Genomic DNA, 19,210 nt, shown 5'->3' with positions numbered 1-19,210 from the left:
ACACCACCATCTGGGAAGTCATAACAAAGCCATTAGCTGCATCCTTGTGTGCACCATCACATAAGTGTGCCAGCTCCACATGCAGACCACTAGAGATGTGCGGACTTGGTGACACAAGCGCCATGTGCCAGGTTGCAGCCTGTGATGTGATTTCTGAAATGCTGAATGAGCCTTGGTGAGGTCCCAAAGCAAAGAGGACTTCATTCCTGGAAGATCAGCTTGTGTTAGCACCACCCAGAAATACTTTCTGTTTGAAAACAAGACACAACTAGGCTCTAGGCTGAGGTCATTGTCAGCAGGGTTTTCACCTCTGTAGGTGTCCAGGGAGCATGTGGCAGTCTTGTGGGATGCAGGACAAGCCTCCCTATATGTTACAGTGGGCCTCTCATCCCTAGCTCCTGTCCACTAGATGACAGCAGCACCTTCAGTCCTTGTGGCAACCAAAAAGGCCCTGCCAAATTCCCAAACACCTGCAAAGCACCCCGCTGGAGACTTCTCACCCTAGCAGCCTGGGACAGTTAATGGTAACCTCTCATGGGTGTTCCTGGTCCTTACATCTACTTTGAGACCCACAGAAGTTCATGCTTGGCTTTGTAAAAACACGTGTTATCATGATGACACATGACCTTAAAATAAGGTGTGATGGGCTGAGCAAGTCCAATTCACTTACTGTCAACTGAAAGTGAAGGAGGCAGGGACTCTTCCTGCCCCCCTGCCCCATGGAGGCCACATAAGTAAGAGTCGGGAGCAAAAAAAAAAAAAAGAGTCGGGAGCAACGCTGGCTGGGTCTCCTGCCCTCATCGTCCTGGGCAGGCTGACCCACTGCGATTTCTCCTTTCTCCCCTCATCCCAGGATGGTGTTTTTCCTGGAAGACGTGATGGCTTGTACCAAGCGCCTCCTGGAATGGATAGCTGGCTGGCTCCCACGCCATTTCATTGGGGCCATCCTGGTGTCACTCCCTGCCCTTGCAGTCTATTCACATGTCACGTCTGAATTTGAGACAAACATACACGTAAGTAAAGGCCTAGTGACTTTGTTTATGGGCTCTCCAGGATGCCCTTGTTTTTTTTCTTTTTAAATAAGCCTTATGTCTTAGGACAGCAACTTAAATATAAGAGGTAACAAACTCTTCATCAGCACTTTGAGCTTGTCTTCTTAAAAGCGTTGGCTGGGACAGAGGAACAGGCAGGGAGGGTAGCATGCAGCCTCTCTAGATGCTCAAGCCTGTCACTGACCACAGTCAAGTAGAGATGGGTATGAAGCTGCCCTGCCCAGTTCACATGTCCCCTCTCCAGCCTCCCCTGCTCCAAATCAGTTATTTTCTTATGCATTTTACAAAGCAGCATCTGTCCCACATTTCCAGATGAGATACCGTGCTTACCTGTCAAACTGGCAACAGCGAGGTGACTGCCCCTAGTCCAGTTGCTCTTGGTCAGGGAAGGAGCTTCCAACTTAAACCCCATGAAGAGTGAACTAATGCCCTTGTGGAAAGTTCTACTTTTGGTGAAAGTGAGTGTAACATGAGCTACAAGGCGGGCTGACAGCATTTGATACTCTTAACACCAAATTACACTTCCCCTGGCATGTAGCAGGATGCCTGAAGGAAGGCTTTGTAAAGGTAACCACTTACCAGTGGTGGTTCTCAAATGGGTGGCCTACCTTCCTTTACTCCAGAATGACATATGCAGTCTCCACACCTCTGGAGGAGAATTTTCGTGCCAGTGCAAGCTTGTAGCCTAAAGCTCTGGACTATTAACCCAGTGATTTATGATCTGTCCCTGAAACTGCCAGGTACTTTGTGATATCCATGGTATTTTTATATTGCAAGAAATATAAGTAAGTGAATCCTTTGATCTCAGCATGCTCAGCTGGAAGCGAGGCCAGGGGCGCACATGGCAAGGGTTGGATGGGTCAGTAACCACGCCAGCCCCTCATTGCAGTTCACCGTGTTCACGGGCTCCGCTGTCCTGATCACCGTCGTGCACTACTGTAACTTCTGCCAGCTGAGCTCCTGGATGAGGTCCTCCTTAGCCACCGTCGTTGGGGCTGGGCCCCTGCTCCTGCTCTACATCTCCCTGTGCCCTGACAGGTACGTCGACCACTGTGGTCTGCATCTGGCACCCTTGCCGGCTGGGGCACCCTTCCTGACCTCACATGTCTCACATCCATGCCGATACCCTCTCCCTCTCCTCTGCCGGCTACTGTCACAACATGAAGTGGTGTCCAACACGTACAATGTCAGCAACTTAAGGAAATGTCTGAAGACTAATATGCAAAAAAGAAAAAAAATAATTCTTCATGACATAATATGTATGTGCCTATAGACATCCTTGGGGGATTACCCCTCGCCCTGGAAGACAGTGCAGTAGACACATGCTTGAACTTAGTATAATGGAGAAGTAGGACCAGAGCCATTTCATATGAGATGATCAAGAAACAGAAGAAGTAGAGGTATAGGGAGACATGAAAAGGCAAAGAGGAAGCTGTTCTAACCTCATTTGAGTAAGAATAACACACCCAGACAGGTTGTAGGTTGCTGAGGAGAGGAAGTGAAGAGGTAGGTGCTCTTTGCATGTGGTCAAGACCTCATTTATAAATATGGACTCACTCTTGTGACATGTGTGTCATGACATGAAATGGAGTGATGACCAGTCACTGGAAATACATCTTTTATTTTGAGGTCCTTCCACATATTGAATAATACTTTCAGTTCCTGGTATTCAAATGGCCTTCAAAATCCTTGCACTGGTAGGTGCCAAGGTGTAGATAGGATGGCATGGGAAGAGAAGGGGTCTGTGTGAAAGACCCCAGAGATAGGAGCAATTCTTACTGTTGTGCTACAAAAAAATTTAAAAATGAAAATGTATAGGATGGCAATGATATATATAGGATATTAAAATGTATAGGACAGCAATGATAATACATAGGATATTAAAACATCCTATAATAATGAAATCCAATAAGATCCTTGTCTTTTATGTGTCCTACTAATTGAATCATTTTTGGTTCTTAGTGTTGTATAAATAGGTCTCAAAATGATTATTGCACATTTGCAATTGGTTTTGTGGCTATTGGCTTTTTTCAACTAAATATATAGTTGGGGATACAGTGATATGTTGGAGAGAATAATTGTCACAGTGAGTGGTTCAGAAACTTCAGGATAATGTCTTAAGGCCATTAAGCTTCTGTTTCTGTAATAAACTTCGCCTAAAAAAACTTCACTTAAATATTGGACTTCTTTGGATAAATGCTTTATAAAAACATTTTACTATTAGCACATATTAAAGAATGGCTTCTTTATAATTACTATGGGTTTAGGTTTGCAGGATATTTCAGCTACACAGGGCATTCCTTCATCATGCCTTGCAGGACATCTAACATTCCTGGCTCCTCAAATTATTATGACAACCAGAAGGAGCCCCAACATTTCCAAGATGCCTCCTAGGAATGGCATTACTGTTGCTGAGAACCATTGCTTTAATAAGTTCAGAAGTAGAAAATGATCCGATTTGTCACAATATCAAGTATGAAACCACTCTAGTGTATCTTTGGGTATTACCAAAGCAGTGGTCGGTAATGGACAGAGCAAGCATCCTTCTCCTCAGTAAGACTTAATAAAGTAATGACGACATGAAAGACACTCACATTTCCTGCAAATTAAGATCAAAAGGGAATTTTAAGCAGAACTATCATTCAGCATCTGAAAGGAAACTTTAATGAATAGTTAAATTACTTTAAACAGAACAAAGCATGCATTTCCCTTTCTGAAGTTATGGCCATCTGGAATTAGGGTCATTATGAAGCTCTTTCCCAAAAGCATGGAATTCATCAGTCTGCCTTTTAACCTTCTAAAAGAACCATCACAAATACCCCATCAGCCAGTTTGTGGTCATTCAGTCACTGGTGCGGAGCTTTTCCACTTAGATCAGGAGGGACCAGAGTGATGAGGGACCAACTCCATCACCTTTGCCCAGAACTCAAAAAGCAGATGTTGGGGTGTGGCTGGCAGCTGAATCTCCCCTCTACCTGGTACTTCTCCCACTCACCTGGTCATCATCACTGAGCCCCACAGGATAGGAAGCATGGGGAATGGGGAACGAAAATCCAGACAGGCCTCCTGTGTAGGGGAAGGGACTTCTGAGAGCCATGCCAGCCTTGCAGGGGGACATGGACACATGGAGAAGGACAGTGTCACAGTCATGCATGGGCAAGGAGAGAAGAGGACACACCGCCTGTGATGCTAAAGCCACTCCTAGCTGTCCCCTCGCCTCTGCTGCCCAGGGGACCTGCTTGCAGAAGCTGTGTAAGGTCCCTATTGGTAATGAGTGGGAGCCAGTGGATCTAGCAGACCAGGAAGTATAGGGGTACAGGGTTGATCTGCCCACCTGGGGGGATATCAGGTGCAACAGGATCCCAGAAGAAGCTGTGGGGGATATGGGAAGGGTACTGGGTCACAGGTCCTGCCCCGACACCCAGAGTTTTTTTATTGTATGTGGTTTCTGTGCCTCAGAACTGGGATTTGATTGCTTTGGGCACCCTAGTAGCATAGTCTGGCTTCTCAGGTCCGCCAGTGTCTCCAGCAGTTCCTAAATCAGTCCTTAGTCAGTGGGCATCGCTGTTTATCATGACTGGTTTCTAGCCTGTGGGACCATGTGGATAAGTCCTCACTGTCATGCGAATGCCTTAGAGACTTCTTGGTTTTGCTCTTTGTGAAGTCCTGTTAGCTGCATCACTATCTCTGTGGCTGTGATTTTTAGTTAACACATAATATCAAATTATAATAAAGAATTAGCGATCCTTAATTGTCTGACTTAATCTACACATTAAAAAAAAGGAAATTATTTAACTCTTCTCAGTTTCACTTTATATAACACCTTGTTTTTTTTATAATAATATTTTTCTGCATTTTAATTTCAGTTCCATAGTAATTTCACACCTTGATGCAGGACAGAATTTCAGGTAAGCTTTTGACATCATGCTTATGTCTGAACAAATGAGGGCAACTATATGAGTACTGTTTCTTTCTCAGCTTCATAAAAAGCAGTCATATCTTGAATAAAAATAATTATGTGTAATTCTTAAAGGAATAAGTGGAAAATACCTACTTGTTGAAATACCAAATCATAGTTATCTTATTGAGAAAATGAATGATTGTTAAGAATATACTAGATTTGGCTTCATTTTATGTAAGACTTCACCAGGTTACAAAGGAAATCTCTCAAATCTAAGAAAGTACTTATTTTAATTTCCTAAAATATTTTGAAATTTCTAATTAGAGGTTTGAAATAATAAAGGTTAGACTCTTGCTTTACTGTGAACGTCAAATTAAAATTTAAATAGAAATAAACATTAAATTATATAAAACTATATAAAAATCTAGAAAAAATAGAATTATCTCTAAGACAGAGATAACTCTCCAATCTTACAAATAATACAGAGAACCACACATGCACAGAAATAAAAAACTGACTGACACATTGATGGGGTGGGGGGATTTAGGTAGAGAAAAGTATGTATGGGCCGTTCCACGAAGAGCTAAGGCCCGATAAAGGACAAAACCAAAAAAAAAAAAAAATTCACAAGAGGAAATGCAGGTAGAAGGTAAAGATGTTACTACTGAAATCATTGCACATTTAAACAAAAAACTCCTTGTGGTCTTTTCCATCGGACCTTCAAGATGTTAGAGTGTGAATACCCAGGGCAGGCAAAGGCATGGCACATTCATACAAGAGTGGGTATTTGCTTTGTTAAGGTACCAGGCAGTTATACGTATGGTTTATTTCTCACAATGATTGACACATTAGGTGACTTTGTCCTCATTTTCCAGATGAGGAAGCTGAAGTTCAGGAAAGTTAAGGAACCCATCTATGGTCATACAGCTAGTCATCAGCAGTGTTTAAACCCTGGCCTCCCTCACTACCAGGCCCTGCTCTTTCTGCCATGCCTCGTTGCTCCTCAGAATGGCACATAGTTTTGGAAAGTAATTTGATGATCTACATACGTGTTCATAGCCTTTGACCTAATAATTCTATTTTTGCTTATCTACCGAGGGGATAATTCAGCATATGATAAAGGTCACTTGTCCAAAAATGTTGATCACAATGGCTGATAACATTGAAAATTCATCAGCAACTTCAGTTGCAATAAAAAGAAATGAATTAAATGATGTTCATGTACACAGATATTGCCACTGTTAAAATGCAGCAATAAGAAAAACATCATGTGAAATTGCATATGTCCTGTATTTCATTATATATATATGAAAAAAATGTAAGATATGTCATAGTAATGACTTGGTAGTGAGTGATGAATGACTTTTTTTTCTGTTTATACAATTAAAAAAGTAAATCTGTGGAAATATAGACACTGGGAAGGAGAAATAAAGTATGGAACAAAGGCAGACTACAAATTTGTTTCTTTTAGGATCACAACTAAGGTATTTAAAAACAAAACACTTAGCTTTTTTAATAATAAGCTTACTGGTGAATATATAACATGTGCACAAAAAAGTACCCAAATCACAAGAATACAGCTCAATGAATTTTCACAAGCGGGTACATCCCATCAACTGCCCCTCGGACCAAGAAACAGAACATTACCAGCACCCAGCCCCACCCTCTGTGTCCCAGCGTGGCAGCTCCCCCAGCCTCGCGTCTGTAGGCATAGATTTTACATGGCACTGAAATTCACTAAGATGTTAACACATTCCATGTTCAGCTGGTTGGGACCATGAGTGATCTTTGTTTTCTGTTTTTCTCTCTGATTTAATCCTTCTTCTCCATGATAAAAGATTATACTCTATTTTACTCTTAACTTCCAATTATGACTTGATGTTCAGCTATTAAGTCATAAATTGACTCTTGCATTTAGTCCCATAAAATTCCTCTTTTTGGAACTTAGAAATGGGACCACCATTGTTGTTCCTTCTGTAGTGGAATGAGAAATACAGGTTATCTATGGGAAGTGATTATCTTGTTACAGATCTCTGTTGCATGGCAGTCCGTTGGTCACTAATCATAAATCTGTGTATTAGGATTCCCCTTTTAAACAAAGATGAAAGCAAACCTCTCTCACACTGTCCTGTGCTCCACAATTACCCTCCCCTGTCCAGAGGATCTGGCCTGTGCCCCTCTCCAGAGTCGGGCCACACTGCTGGCCTTGACCATAGAACAGGGAGGAAAGTGAGCAGCTGCCCATTTCCGCCGCAGGGCTACAAAATCTGGTTGGACCATTAGGATGATGTTAAGCCTTGGTGATGTCTATTCATAAAGTGGGGTGTTCCTCAATATCACCACTTTGGAGAAACAGAAAGGTCACCTCCTAACCCAACAGGATGGGCTCACACAAGACAATACTTACTGCCACCTGTTGCAGATTCTGTCTCTACTCTCAAGCCAGTTAGAGGGCTTGCAGGGCTAGACACAAATCTGTTTTGATCATCTAAAATAGTTAATTGTTTAGTACTTGAGATTCATGATATGTGTTGCCATTTGGCTAAATGACAGTTGGAAGAATAAATAGATCTGTCTTACCATGGAGGCCTTTTTTTGGTTCCTGGCTCATGGGGGCAAAGTCATGGAACTTATGGCAGGGGTCCCCAGGACCACCCCCAGAACCAGGAATTTGCTAGGAGGATTCAGGACTCCACACAGAGTCGTACTCATGGCTGTGACTTATTACAGTGAAAGGACACAAAGCAAAATTAGCAGCAAGGTACATGAAGTAGAATCCAGAGGAAACCAGATGCCAGCTTTCAAGAGTCCTGTTCCCGTGGTGTAATCCAGGATGTTCTGAATTCCTCCAGCATTGAGTTTGGACAGTGTAGGTGAAGTGTTGTCTCCCAGGGGAGCCTATCAGAGACTCGGTACCCAGGGTTTTTATTAGAGATTGATCACATAGGCATCTCTGCTGGCATGGACCAAAATTCCAGACTCAGAAGTCACATTCTAGGCACAATAGGCCCTTCTTATCAAGGAGAGGGGTGAGAATCTCCCCAAATCCAAGATCCTGATGCCAGCCTCAGACACCCTTGCCAGTAGGCCTTTCTATGGGTGGCAGCCTCAGGCCTGCTGTGTTAACTCCTTTCTGCACAGAATCTGAGGCCAGTAGGTACTTAACAATACTCTAGCCCATCTTCAGTTTACCCGTAAGAAGATTGAGACCTAGAAATCTTGCCCAGGGTTCCAGAACTCTGTAGTGGTCCAGCTGAGACAGTCCAGGGCTTTTGTGACCATGTTTCATAGAGGACCATTATGGCCAGATTGGTCAATTTCACTATTTTCTTTAATGTCCTTAAGTCACAGGTAACAGTAAAATTATTAAACACCCTGATTACAGAATCGAGTTTTCGGTGCCATGGAGCTGTCTAAACTGAGGACCCCACCATTTTATATATAATTTTATTCATAGAGTGACTTGGCCCATTGCCACCTGAAACCTAGATGCCTGCTTTAGGAGCACATCAGGGCCCAGAATTTATGTGAACAGAGCAACCACTGCTTTGTAAACAAGCAGAAGAAAGAAAAGAAGGAAACACAAGGCTCATTAACAGAACTTACCTCTGGATGATCCATATGGGTGAATCTTCTTTCTATGTTTTCCTCTAAATATCTTCTGATGAGTATGTAGGATTTTTAAGTGGAAACATTACATCTAAATAAGAAGCTTTCAAAGAGACTTGCTGGGGGTAATGGTGGTCAATCTTCAGTCACAGCTGTTGCTCATCAGTACTGTCCAACTACAGAACAGCACCCCCCCCCCCCAACCGAGAGCAGGCTGTTATTAGAAGGAACGGAAAGGAGAAGCACAATTTGGAAATTTCTAAAGGAATCATAAATGTGCAGTAGTTGAAGTGACTCAGCATTTCCAACTCCAATAGCTTATCCCTCAGACAGATTCCCTTCTCTGCATAGGGTCATCCCAGCGGCATTCCCTGGAGGTAAGGGATAGACACAGCCCAAATGCCCAGGGTTAAAATCTGGTTGTTACAGCATATCCATGTATTACAATTTCTTGCAACCACAAGAAAATCACAACTTTCTCATAGGAAAGACACTTATTTTGTACCATTTTTAAAATGCTGTTTGAGTTTCTTACAAGGTACTACTCTTAAAAGTATATATATTGGGGTGCCTGGGTGGCTCATTCGGTTAAGCATCCGACTCTTGATCTCAGCTCAGGTATTGATCTCAGGGTCATGTGGATGCCGGGTGGCTCAGCGGTTGAGCGTCTGCCTTCAGCTTAAGGCGTGATCCCGGGGTCCTGGGATCAAGTCCCACATTGGGCTCCCTGTGAGGAGCCTGCTTCTCCCTCTGCCTATGTCTCTGCCTCTCTCTCATGAATAAATAATTGAAAACTTTTTTTAAAAGTATAATATTATTTGTAAAAATGTTAACACTGCCTTAAATGCCTTTGATAAAACAGAACTAACCCAGTAGGGAGATAATGGTACATTTAGTGGGCTTTATACAAGTAAACAATAGAGAATTTATATTCTTTGTAAAATTATGCCTCTTTCAGAACTAAAGTTGGATTAAGAATCTAAAAAATGAGTATGTCAGAGAATGTTAAATTTCTTGGGTATGATGATAGTAGTGTGGTTACATAGGGAGATGTCCTTATTCTTAGGAGGCAGGGACTGAAATATTCAGGATGGTAGTGTCATGATGTCTGCAGCTTACCTTCATAATGTTCATCAGGAAAGCTGTGTGTGCACACGTGTGCATTGACAGAGGGAAAGAACAAAGCAGCAAAATGTCAGCAATTGTTGAATCCAGGAGATGGGTGTACAAACGTATTACTAGCCTCTTAACTTTCCTATGTTTAGAATTTTCAAAACAGAAAGTTGGTAGAAATGAAAAGATTTTTAAAATCAAGGAGCTAAAGACTCCTGAAAAAAAGCAGTCACCGAGTAGTTACTCAGAAGTCAATTTAAAAAGTCCGTGTTTATCTCTGCACACCTGAGCCAGCCAGCTAAACAGGATTGGGTAGCTTTGTGGCTGCGGGTCATTGACACTTTGAACTCCACAGAACTTGGTGCAGAGAGCTGGTTAGCTGGGTGTTTCAGAACCTGCAAGTCCTGAGCAGCAACCTCTCCCTTAAAAGATGCACTTAAGAAGGCACGTCCTTTCTCTTCTCTTTATTCTCCAGTTCCGAGGGGAATCCGTGCAATAATTCCTTGCCGCGTGACGGCAGAACCGCCAGCCTGATTGGCCAGGAGGTGATTCTTGTCTTCTTTCTTCTGCTCTTGTTGGTCTGGTTCCTGAATCGAGAATTTGAGGTCAGCTATCGCCTGCACTACCACGGGGACGTGGAGGCGGACCTTCACCGCACTAAGATCCAGAGCATGAGGGACCAAGCTGACTGGCTGCTGCGAAATATCATCCCCTACCATGTGGCTGAGCAGCTGAAGGTCTCCCAGACTTACTCCAAGAACCATGACAGTGGAGGTGTCATCTTTGCCAGCATCGTCAACTTCAGTGAGTTCTATGAGGAGAACTATGAGGGGGGCAAGGAGTGCTACCGGGTCCTCAATGAGCTCATCGGGGACTTTGATGAGCTCCTGAGCAGGCCGGGCTACAGCAGCATCGAAAAGATTAAGACCATTGGGGCCACGTACATGGCTGCCTCCGGGCTGAACGGCGCGCAGTGCCAGGATGGCAGCCACCCGCAAGAACACCTGCAGGTCCTGTTTGAGTTTGCCAAGGAGATGATGCGCGTGGTGGACGACTTCAACAGCAACATGCTGTGGTTCAACTTTAAGCTCAGGGTTGGCTTCAACCACGGGCCACTCACAGCCGGGGTCATCGGCACCACCAAGCTGCTGTATGATATCTGGGGCGACACTGTCAACATCGCCAGCAGGATGGACAGCACAGGGGTGGAATGCCGAATCCAGGTGAGTGAGGAGAGCTACCGTGTCCTGAGCAAGATGGGCTACGACTTCGACTACCGGGGGACAGTAAACGTTAAGGGCAAGGGCCAGATGAAGACCTACCTATACCCAAAGTGCATGGACAGCGGGGCCGTGCCACAGCACCAGCTGTCCATCTCCCCCGACATCCGAGTCCAGGTGGATGGCAGCATCGGGCGGTCTCCCACGGATGAGATCGCCAACCTGGTGCCTTCTGTACAGAACGTGGACAAGACGTCTCTGGGGTCCGAAAACAATGTGCTGGCCAAGGACACTCACCTGTCCTCTAAGAGGCCATGGAAAGAGCCTGTCAAAGCTGAAGAAAGATGTCGATTTGGCAAAGCCATAGAGAAAAGTGACTGTGAAGAAGCAGGCATGGAAGAAGCCAGTGAGCTCACCAGGCTCAACATTTCCAAGAGCGTGTGACGCAGCACCCATCGCTGCCACGGTGCTCTGCTCCTCGAAACACAATTACATCTGTACTTGCCTGTTGTGCGTTCGAGCGCCACCGCCTCCATCCCCAGACGTGGTGTCATGTGGTCATTACCCTGACGTCTGTGTGCGCCACAGCTATTCAGGGCTTGTTCCCATCTGTCTCTTTGCTTTTTCTCCCCTGGAGCCCTGTCCTCTGGGTGTGACCGTTCAGCAGCATGGAGGAGAACAAGTGCCTTCAGGGGCTGACTGTGCCCTCGCATCTGGGGACAGAGGCCACCCATGGAGATCGCAGCATTGGGTATTGCTGGACTTTAAAACAAAAGCTGTGGTTAAGATATCATTTTTATTGCTTTTTCTCACAAGACACTTTGGGTCTTTGTTTTTTGTTTTGTTTTTGCTAGTACAATGTTTTTGCGGTTTATTTTTTTCTATATACATAATAGTGTTTTCCAGTGACCTGACCTTTCTATGTAAACATGTACACGCACACACACTTTCACTTATGAATCTGAGATCAAGTGCCAGTAACTCACTGTGAGGGGAGGTGGGGGGGCATGGGCTGCAAGCAGCAGCCAGCCAGGACGGCCTGTGCCCTCCCCACCTGCGCCTTCCAGAGCACCTGGGCCCTCGGGGCTGTGGGTGCACCGCTCCCCAGCCCCGCGGCATTAGGGCTTCCTCTGTGTGCAGGCCAAGATTCCAGATGCTAACCAGTAGCAGAGCCTGTGAGCCCAGGCCTCAGGTATTTAAAAGCCGTGTTTCATTTTGCCCCAGAAACCGAGGGGTCTTCCAGCTGGGAGCCGAAGGGGTTTGTCTTTGAAGCTGAATCCTCTGAGAGGGAAGCTCAAAATAAACGTCTGAGGGTTGCATTTATTTATTTATTTATTTATCAGGAAATGTGTGTTTTGGGGAGGAGCCGCCAAGTCATTCTGGCGAAGGGACATAGGCTGGGGAGGCACAGCAGAAGTATGAGAAGGGACATAGGCAGAGGGCACAGCAGAAGGATGAGAAGATGTCCATTAGAGCTTCAGCTGCTTTGGGTCCCCCCCACCCACCAAAAGGGGCTGAGCAAGACCTGAACGGCCGTGCCCTGAGGCCGACTGGGTCACAGTTGATAAACCTAATGAGCACTGCTGCTTCTGTCCTGTGTGCAGCAGATCCATGCCTGTGGAGCCTCCCTGCTCCGGGGGTCGAGTCAGAGCCCTGCTCCCAGGAGGCAGGAGGCCTGGGCTGAGCACAAGGTGGGCAGGCAGTGCCCGGGGGACTTGGCTCCCACACATCCGAGAAGCTCCTCGTCCTTTGCTCTTGTTGGCTTGTGCAGGACTTCTGTGTGGCAGGATGGAACCCAGTGAAGTCCAGCCCCCTTTAGATGGAGTTCTCACACTGTGTGTAGAGACACAGTCATCTGCATGCACGTGAGGTGTTGAACCAGGGCAAGCCTAGAAAACCTAAGGAGATTCACTTCTGGGCCCCTGTTGCTGAACCTGCCTGTGATGTTTTGCCACGTTGAGTCCAGAGTGTATGTAGACTTGAACTCAGGCTAGTGTTGCCCTGCCGTAGGCATTGTTGTTATTTTCAAGGTGACTCGGTGTACGGTTCACAGGATAATCTGAGGACTAGCTCCTTCTCTGTTAAGATCTTCACTGGCATACCTGGCATACCCTGTGCATTTTCTTTTCGCTGCTAAATCTCTGTATAACTGTCACATCAACATCAAGTCCCATTATCAGCAAACCCCTACCACGCCCCTCAATTCATACAGAATCTGCCATTTCTGGCATCAGGAAATACTGCTTCTGATTGGCCAGCTCCCCGGGAGGACATGTATGGGATGGCCTCCCAGCAATGCAGCCATAGCCAGGATCTTGATGTCCCAGGGAGTCGAGAGCATTCTCACTAAGATCTTCCTTCAGATTTTACTGTCAGTTTGTTGGTCTTCCAATGCTGGAGGAAGGATGGTGTGACAATACCTCTTGCTTCTAAAGAATGTATTCTTATAAGATACTGCAGGATTTTTATCTTTATTTTAAAACACTACCTGACACTGTCCTTGTCTGTAGGGACTGTGGGCATGTTAGGGGCTTCTCCCATCAGTGTTAAGGCATGTATTTGAGTGTGATCCTCTCCTTTTGCCTTCTGTCCTCAGGCTCTTTAGCTCTGGCAGCAGCTAAGGGGCTGGGTGGTTGCCGACGAGTCACCTGTGTCTCTGCTGTTCCGCTCAGAACATGCTCTATCTACAAGGTCCATCTCTGCACATGCTTCCTCCCCAGCACATTGTCTTTTTTCTTCCCCTCCTGCAAAGATGTTTGTGATTCCTGATCCTGGGAAGCCGCAGATTGCAGGGAGATGGTCTTAACATCTGGTGATCTGGTCCAGCAATGTGCAAATTGGAGCCTTTGATGGATGGCTCACCCAGAGTTTCAAATTGTCTTTAAAAAACACCCTGAGCCTTCCTAAATAACCAGTACAGATGTTCTCTCTGGGCCACTAGGCGACTTGGGTCCTTCCCGGTTCCCTGCCCTGAAGCATACCTCAACGCAGGACCACAAAATCTCTGCAACAGAAATGCTGTGCATCCAACTCTGTTGGCGTTGAACAAATAGTCACTGAGGACAGGTCCCTAAGCAGCGGTTCAAGTGCTACCAATACAATGGATGTGCTCTTCACAGTGGCAATACCTCCTACGAACTTAGGTCAGGAAGCAATACTTCAGAATTGAATGTGTGTAAATAGTCGCTTTGAGTTACAATTGCTGTTTTCTTGGCCCAAAGTCAGATCGAATTATACATATGTGTGTGTGTGTGTGTGTGTATACACACGCACACATAATTTTATCCAGTGCAAACAAATGTAGAGCATCAGTTATGAAGCCCTTAAGTAGCTTGAAGAGTCACACCGATTATGCAACACCTGCACGCGACTCCATTAACACTGACTCCGCTCACGGAGGCAACACCTGCACATTTGCACACGACACTGAGAGCCAGAGGGCCGCGTGCTTCCCGCTACGTGGACTGTAATAATTTGTAGTTTCCAAAGATCTGTCTGCGTTTGCATTTCTAGATTTTTGAGGTAAGCATTTTTTGGCTGGTTGTTTCAGAAAATCACATCATGCCTAGAACCTGAAATTAAATTAACAAGAACCAACTGTTTGCATTTTCCGTCTTTCCTTCACTCTGCTCTTTTTAAATTGTTAATTCTTTCAGAATGCATCCACTCAAGAAATGGATATTAAAATATTCTAAAATCTAAATATTTGATGCCTGGTATTTCCTCATTGAAAAGATCAGTAACACTGCAGAAATTAGGGCACTCCTTATTTCCTGCAGCGTGTGGCTGAAATAAGATTTGCTTTTCTTTCACATCATGACTTTGAACACAAGGCAACTAACACAAAACAACCCTATTTATGTATGTGGTTTCTTTCTTTTTGTTTAATGGACATATTTGCTACAGTTAACTTCAGTTGAAAAATATTTATTTTTATATGGAACTTTTTTAAAAATTTTAAAAGGTTGCAGGACAAGCTTTGTGTGCAGCGACACCCCTGCTTCATTAGGCCTCCTAAATAGTTATTCCTGCAAGGTCTCAGGAGAAGGAATTTTTTTTATTTTATTTTTTTATTTATTTATGATAGTCACACACAGAGAGAGAGAGAGGCAGAGACACAGGAAGAGGCAGAAGCAGGCTCCATACACCGGGAGCCCGATGTGGGGTTCGATCCCGGGTCTTCAGGATCGCGCCCTGGGCCAAAGGCAGGCGCCAAACCGCTGCGCCACCCAGGGATCCCTCAGGAGAAGGAATTGACCAAGAAAATAAAGCAGGTTTTCTGAAAAGATGTGCCCACATAGCCTGTCCTTGCATTTCCTGGGGGTGTCCGCATGGTGGTGGTGGTGGGGTCACAAACGCATTTCAGAATCCATTTAAAGTCACAGAGCCCCTTCCCAGAAACACATCCATGGCATTTGTATATATTCCAGGAGCTCACAACAGCTCCAGATCTGGAGCAAAGTTATGGATCTGTTGGGGTGTAGAGCCTTTTTCCCCCCTGCAAGGTTTTTCCCGGTGAGTGCAGTATTTATGAGCAACTTCAGAACACAGGATCCTCTTGTAGACTCAGCAAAGGGAGATGAAGATGTGGTTTCCCCAGTCCTTGTCCATCACCTCATAGGGATCATCCAGCTTCTAGGTGGTTCTCTGCTGGAAGCTGGTGCCAATGAGGGCGCTCCTTGTCGATTCTGGCGTCCTTCCCTCCTGAGTCCTAGAAACCTTGCTGGAGGTCAGGGAGTCGTGGTCTGTGCCACACTGGAGGTCTCATGAGAACGTGGATCGGTCTCTCTCTCTCTCTCTCTCTTTCCCTCCCTCCCTCCCTCCTAGAAGGGATATCCCGAAGACTTTTGAGGACTTAACAGTCACAAAACACAGCCCCTAATTTTTGCAGTACGCTTCAGAACTTAGCCTTTGTGGTTTCTCTCCTGCATGTGGTTGCTTTTCTCTGCGTGGGAAATCTTGTGGCCACCTGGAATAGATCCTGAGTGCCAGGAAAAGGAAGTTAACTGGGGAAGAGATAAGTAAGAGGAAATGATTAAGAAAAGCACACACTTGCACACCATATACGTATAAATTAAAAATCTCCCCAAGTGTCTATTTTTATACAGTTCCTTTGTAAGAATTGTTTTTTTTTTTCAATTACATGACTCCAAAGAGTTGTCACTGTATATTAGAATAACATAAGTTTGGGGAATTCTCGTGTTCCTGATGGGCCTAGACGCCGGAAGGAGAAGCAAATTAAGCTGTTGTATAATATCTAGCAAGCCGAGCACCTCCTGAAATCTCAGTCATCGAAAGCAGTGATCTTAACCTTTCTTGGCTCACAGAGCCTTTGATAATTTGATGATAGCTGTGGCTCTTTTCTCCAGAAACACACACAAACCCTCTTAATATTGCATACAATTTCAGGAGTCCCTGGATTTAAATAAAGTACCCCCAATCTGCAACAACTAGAGGAATGATGATTTTTTTTAAATTTTAACTATCTGCAGGTGAGGTTTCCAAGCATTTCCGGACTCCATCAGAAATGTGGTTCGCCCTGCTAATACTGCTTGTTTGCATATGCATTCCCAAGCAAATGACATTTTAGTGTTTTCTGTTTGAATTATCTAGATATATTCCAGGAGCCCCTCAAAGAACTTTACAGTTTTACGAAGTTAGTCAAATTCTTCCCAACAGATAAGGAACATTCAGCCAGTATTTACTGAGTACTTACTATGTGCCAAGTAACGCCAAACCTCCCTTTATTTGGATTGTTAAAAATTGCCACGAGGCCTGAGAATACTTGAGGAACAGCTGTGATTAGAGACTCTGCTTTCTCTGTTCTTTTCCCGCCCCACATTCTTCAGTAGACTGAAAGGGCAGTTGGAGGTATCTGGCTTCACACAGCGACGTCCTCTCCTCGTTGGATGTTTTTAAACAGCGGCTTCTCAGTGTCAGCTGTAAGCAAGGAGATGATTTTCTGTATTCATGGTCTTAAGGAGTGTTCAGCTCTTTGAAGAAAGAGCAACACTTGAGAAGCAGAGAAAACAGCTGTACCTATATTGTGTGGATCCTTCATGGGGAGGGCGGCCACTCCACATAAAACCCATGAAATCATACATTTTATTTTTAAAACCATCCTCCCCAGACGGCAATTGGGGCCCCAGCAAGAGGGTCTCAGAACAAGGCCATGGCTTGGACTTTTTTTGGCTGGTGGGAGCCTTTCAGGAATAGCACCACCCAGGAAAGCGTCTCCCTGGCCTCCCCAAAAGAAGCGCTGGTGACGGGGGGGGGGGGGGGGGGGGGGGGGGGGGGGGGGGGGGGGGGGGGGGCGGGGACCAGCAGCCTCTGCCCGTCCCATCTCTGCCCTGGGTCCTACCGCCAGGCAAAGCAGTGGCTTCCAGCAGGTGGCAATCTTCTGAACATGCTCTCTCTCGTCTTCCTCTGACTTTCCTCATCTCAGCAAACAAAATTCTTGCCACATAGTTTGGTAGGGCAGTGAATGGTGTCAGAAAGGAGGAATTGTTTGGATCTGTCCATGATCCTGGGAAAAGGGGGCAGACGGGAAAGGGGAATGGTACATCTGCACGCTTGTGGGGCTCCCTTGTGACGTCCTTGTGCCCAAGGCAAACCTCACAGCTCACCTCGCCCTGCCTCATGAAGATCTCCATTCACATGCTCCCTGGCTTCCAGCCTCTCTGGTCTCCAGAGCTGGCTTCTTGGGAGTCCTCCCACTGAGGACCAGCCAGCCCCACCTCACCGACAGCCAGACCTCTCCAAGGACACTTGCCTGCGCCCCACCGCTTCCACCACGATCTTTGACCTCCTGAGTAGGTTTCAGCTCCATGCCATATGCCGTCCTCACTTTCTAACTTCAGGAAGATGGATAAACCAACAACATGGTGAGCTGCCAGCTTGTTGATTTAAAGGAAAGGACCCTTTGGCCACTAAATTCAGTTCTCACATATGCAAACATGTCTCTGCACATAAAGCAGTTTCCCATTTCAGCTTTCCACCAAGGAACTCAAAACACAGGAGACCCCTTTTGTCTTCACGATGCCTTACCTATGGGGATAGACAGAAGTGGTTTATTCTATACAATAGATTGGAGCACTGAGTGTAGCTGAGGGACTTGCTCCAGTCCAGCCGGTTGCTGCCCATACTTCCCAGCTACAGAGCCGGAACACAGAGCATGCTGCCAAATCGAAACGACTGCATGCCTTGACCTCTCCCTTCCTCGCCAAGAAAGAACAAAAAATCCTGGTGGTGGAGTGGGTCATCGTGCAATTAAGTGGTGAAGTTGGTAGGTCACCAAGTGACCAACAAGGTAAAATACATCTCCCTTTCCCTCCTCCCCTTCGTTTTGTAAGACTGGCTACTTGAATTAAATGTAGAATATTTAAGTTATTACCTAGTGTATGCTGAGAATGAAAACCTTTTAAAAGTATTCCAGCGTCCATATGGACTTGTGTCCACGTGCTAACAAAGAGCACCAGGGAAATGCAAAGTGTGCAACATGCCAGTGCCTTCAGAATGATCTGTGTAAAGCACAGGTTATGTGGCTGTCCTGTCCTTCCTGCTAATGGAGCAGAAACATCTCATACCTTTAACACAAAATCAGGCGTTGCCCCCTAATTGTTGATTACACAATAAATCATGTATAATGTCAGGTCATTTTTTTAAAAAAGATTTTTATTTATTTATTCATGAGAGACACAGAAAGTCAAAGACACAGGCAGAGGGAGAAGCAGGCTCCATGCAGGGAGCCTGACGTGGGACTTGATCCCTGGTCTCCAGGATCATCCCCTCGATCAAAGGTGGTGCCAAACCCCTGAGCCACCTGGGCTGCCCATGTCAGGTCATTTTTTAAAACACCTTTATTATATACCTGTACATCTCTAGTATTTCAGAAAAGTAATAGAAAAATACAACGTGGCTGTTTAAATTGAAACATCATAGAACATAATTTGCAGTTTCCACCAATTTGGGGCTCTTAGGTAAGAAAAATGGACTTTGTTGACTATTCACAAAGGTCTGAGGAAGCCAGTAGTTTAATTTTTAGCAAGTCTTAATAATATGGTGGGTTAGTGGAACTTTTCTTTGGTAATTTTGGTTTGCCAGAATGTTATCTCTTCCTCCTCAAGGTAAAGACTTCTGTGGCATCACACATATGTTTGGAATGTTCATTTAGCACAGAAGAATATGGATGAATGTTGTCCTCGATCTCTTGTTTCTATTACTAATTGCGTGACGAGTTGTACTTCAAAAATCTCAGTCAAGGACTTCCATAGACTTCTAAAGATCTACCACGATACCTGGAGAGCATTTGGATT

The 19,210-nt window shown here is 45.1% G+C and overlaps 1 protein-coding gene across 2 annotated transcripts in view; it reads left to right on the top strand.

The window, feature by feature from the left end:
- The window catches only part of ADCY9 (adenylate cyclase 9), a 121,938-nt gene extending 107,340 nt beyond the window's left edge, over nucleotides 1–14,598 (top strand). Inside the window, exons 8-11 of one of the 2 annotated variants that reach the window (XM_077906405.1) lie at nucleotides 854–1,013; nucleotides 1,861–2,090; nucleotides 4,919–4,960; nucleotides 10,151–14,598. In XM_077906405.1, the coding sequence (XP_077762531.1) occupies nucleotides 854–1,013; nucleotides 1,861–2,090; nucleotides 4,919–4,960; nucleotides 10,151–11,339 (1,621 nt within the window). In that variant the 3' untranslated portion in view covers nucleotides 11,340–14,598. The remainder of the gene's footprint in view (nucleotides 1–853; nucleotides 1,014–1,860; nucleotides 2,091–4,918; nucleotides 4,961–10,150) is intronic. The other variant, XM_077906406.1, reaches the window with a different exon arrangement.
- Nucleotides 14,599–19,210: the final 4,612 nt, after the last annotated feature.

This window comes from Canis aureus, chromosome 8 (genome assembly GCF_053574225.1).
Source record: "Canis aureus isolate CA01 chromosome 8, VMU_Caureus_v.1.0, whole genome shotgun sequence".
NCBI lineage: Eukaryota > Metazoa > Chordata > Mammalia > Carnivora > Canidae > Canis > Canis aureus.
The sequence above is the reverse complement of the archived record's forward strand: the minus strand, read 5'-3'. Positions and strand labels throughout refer to the sequence as shown.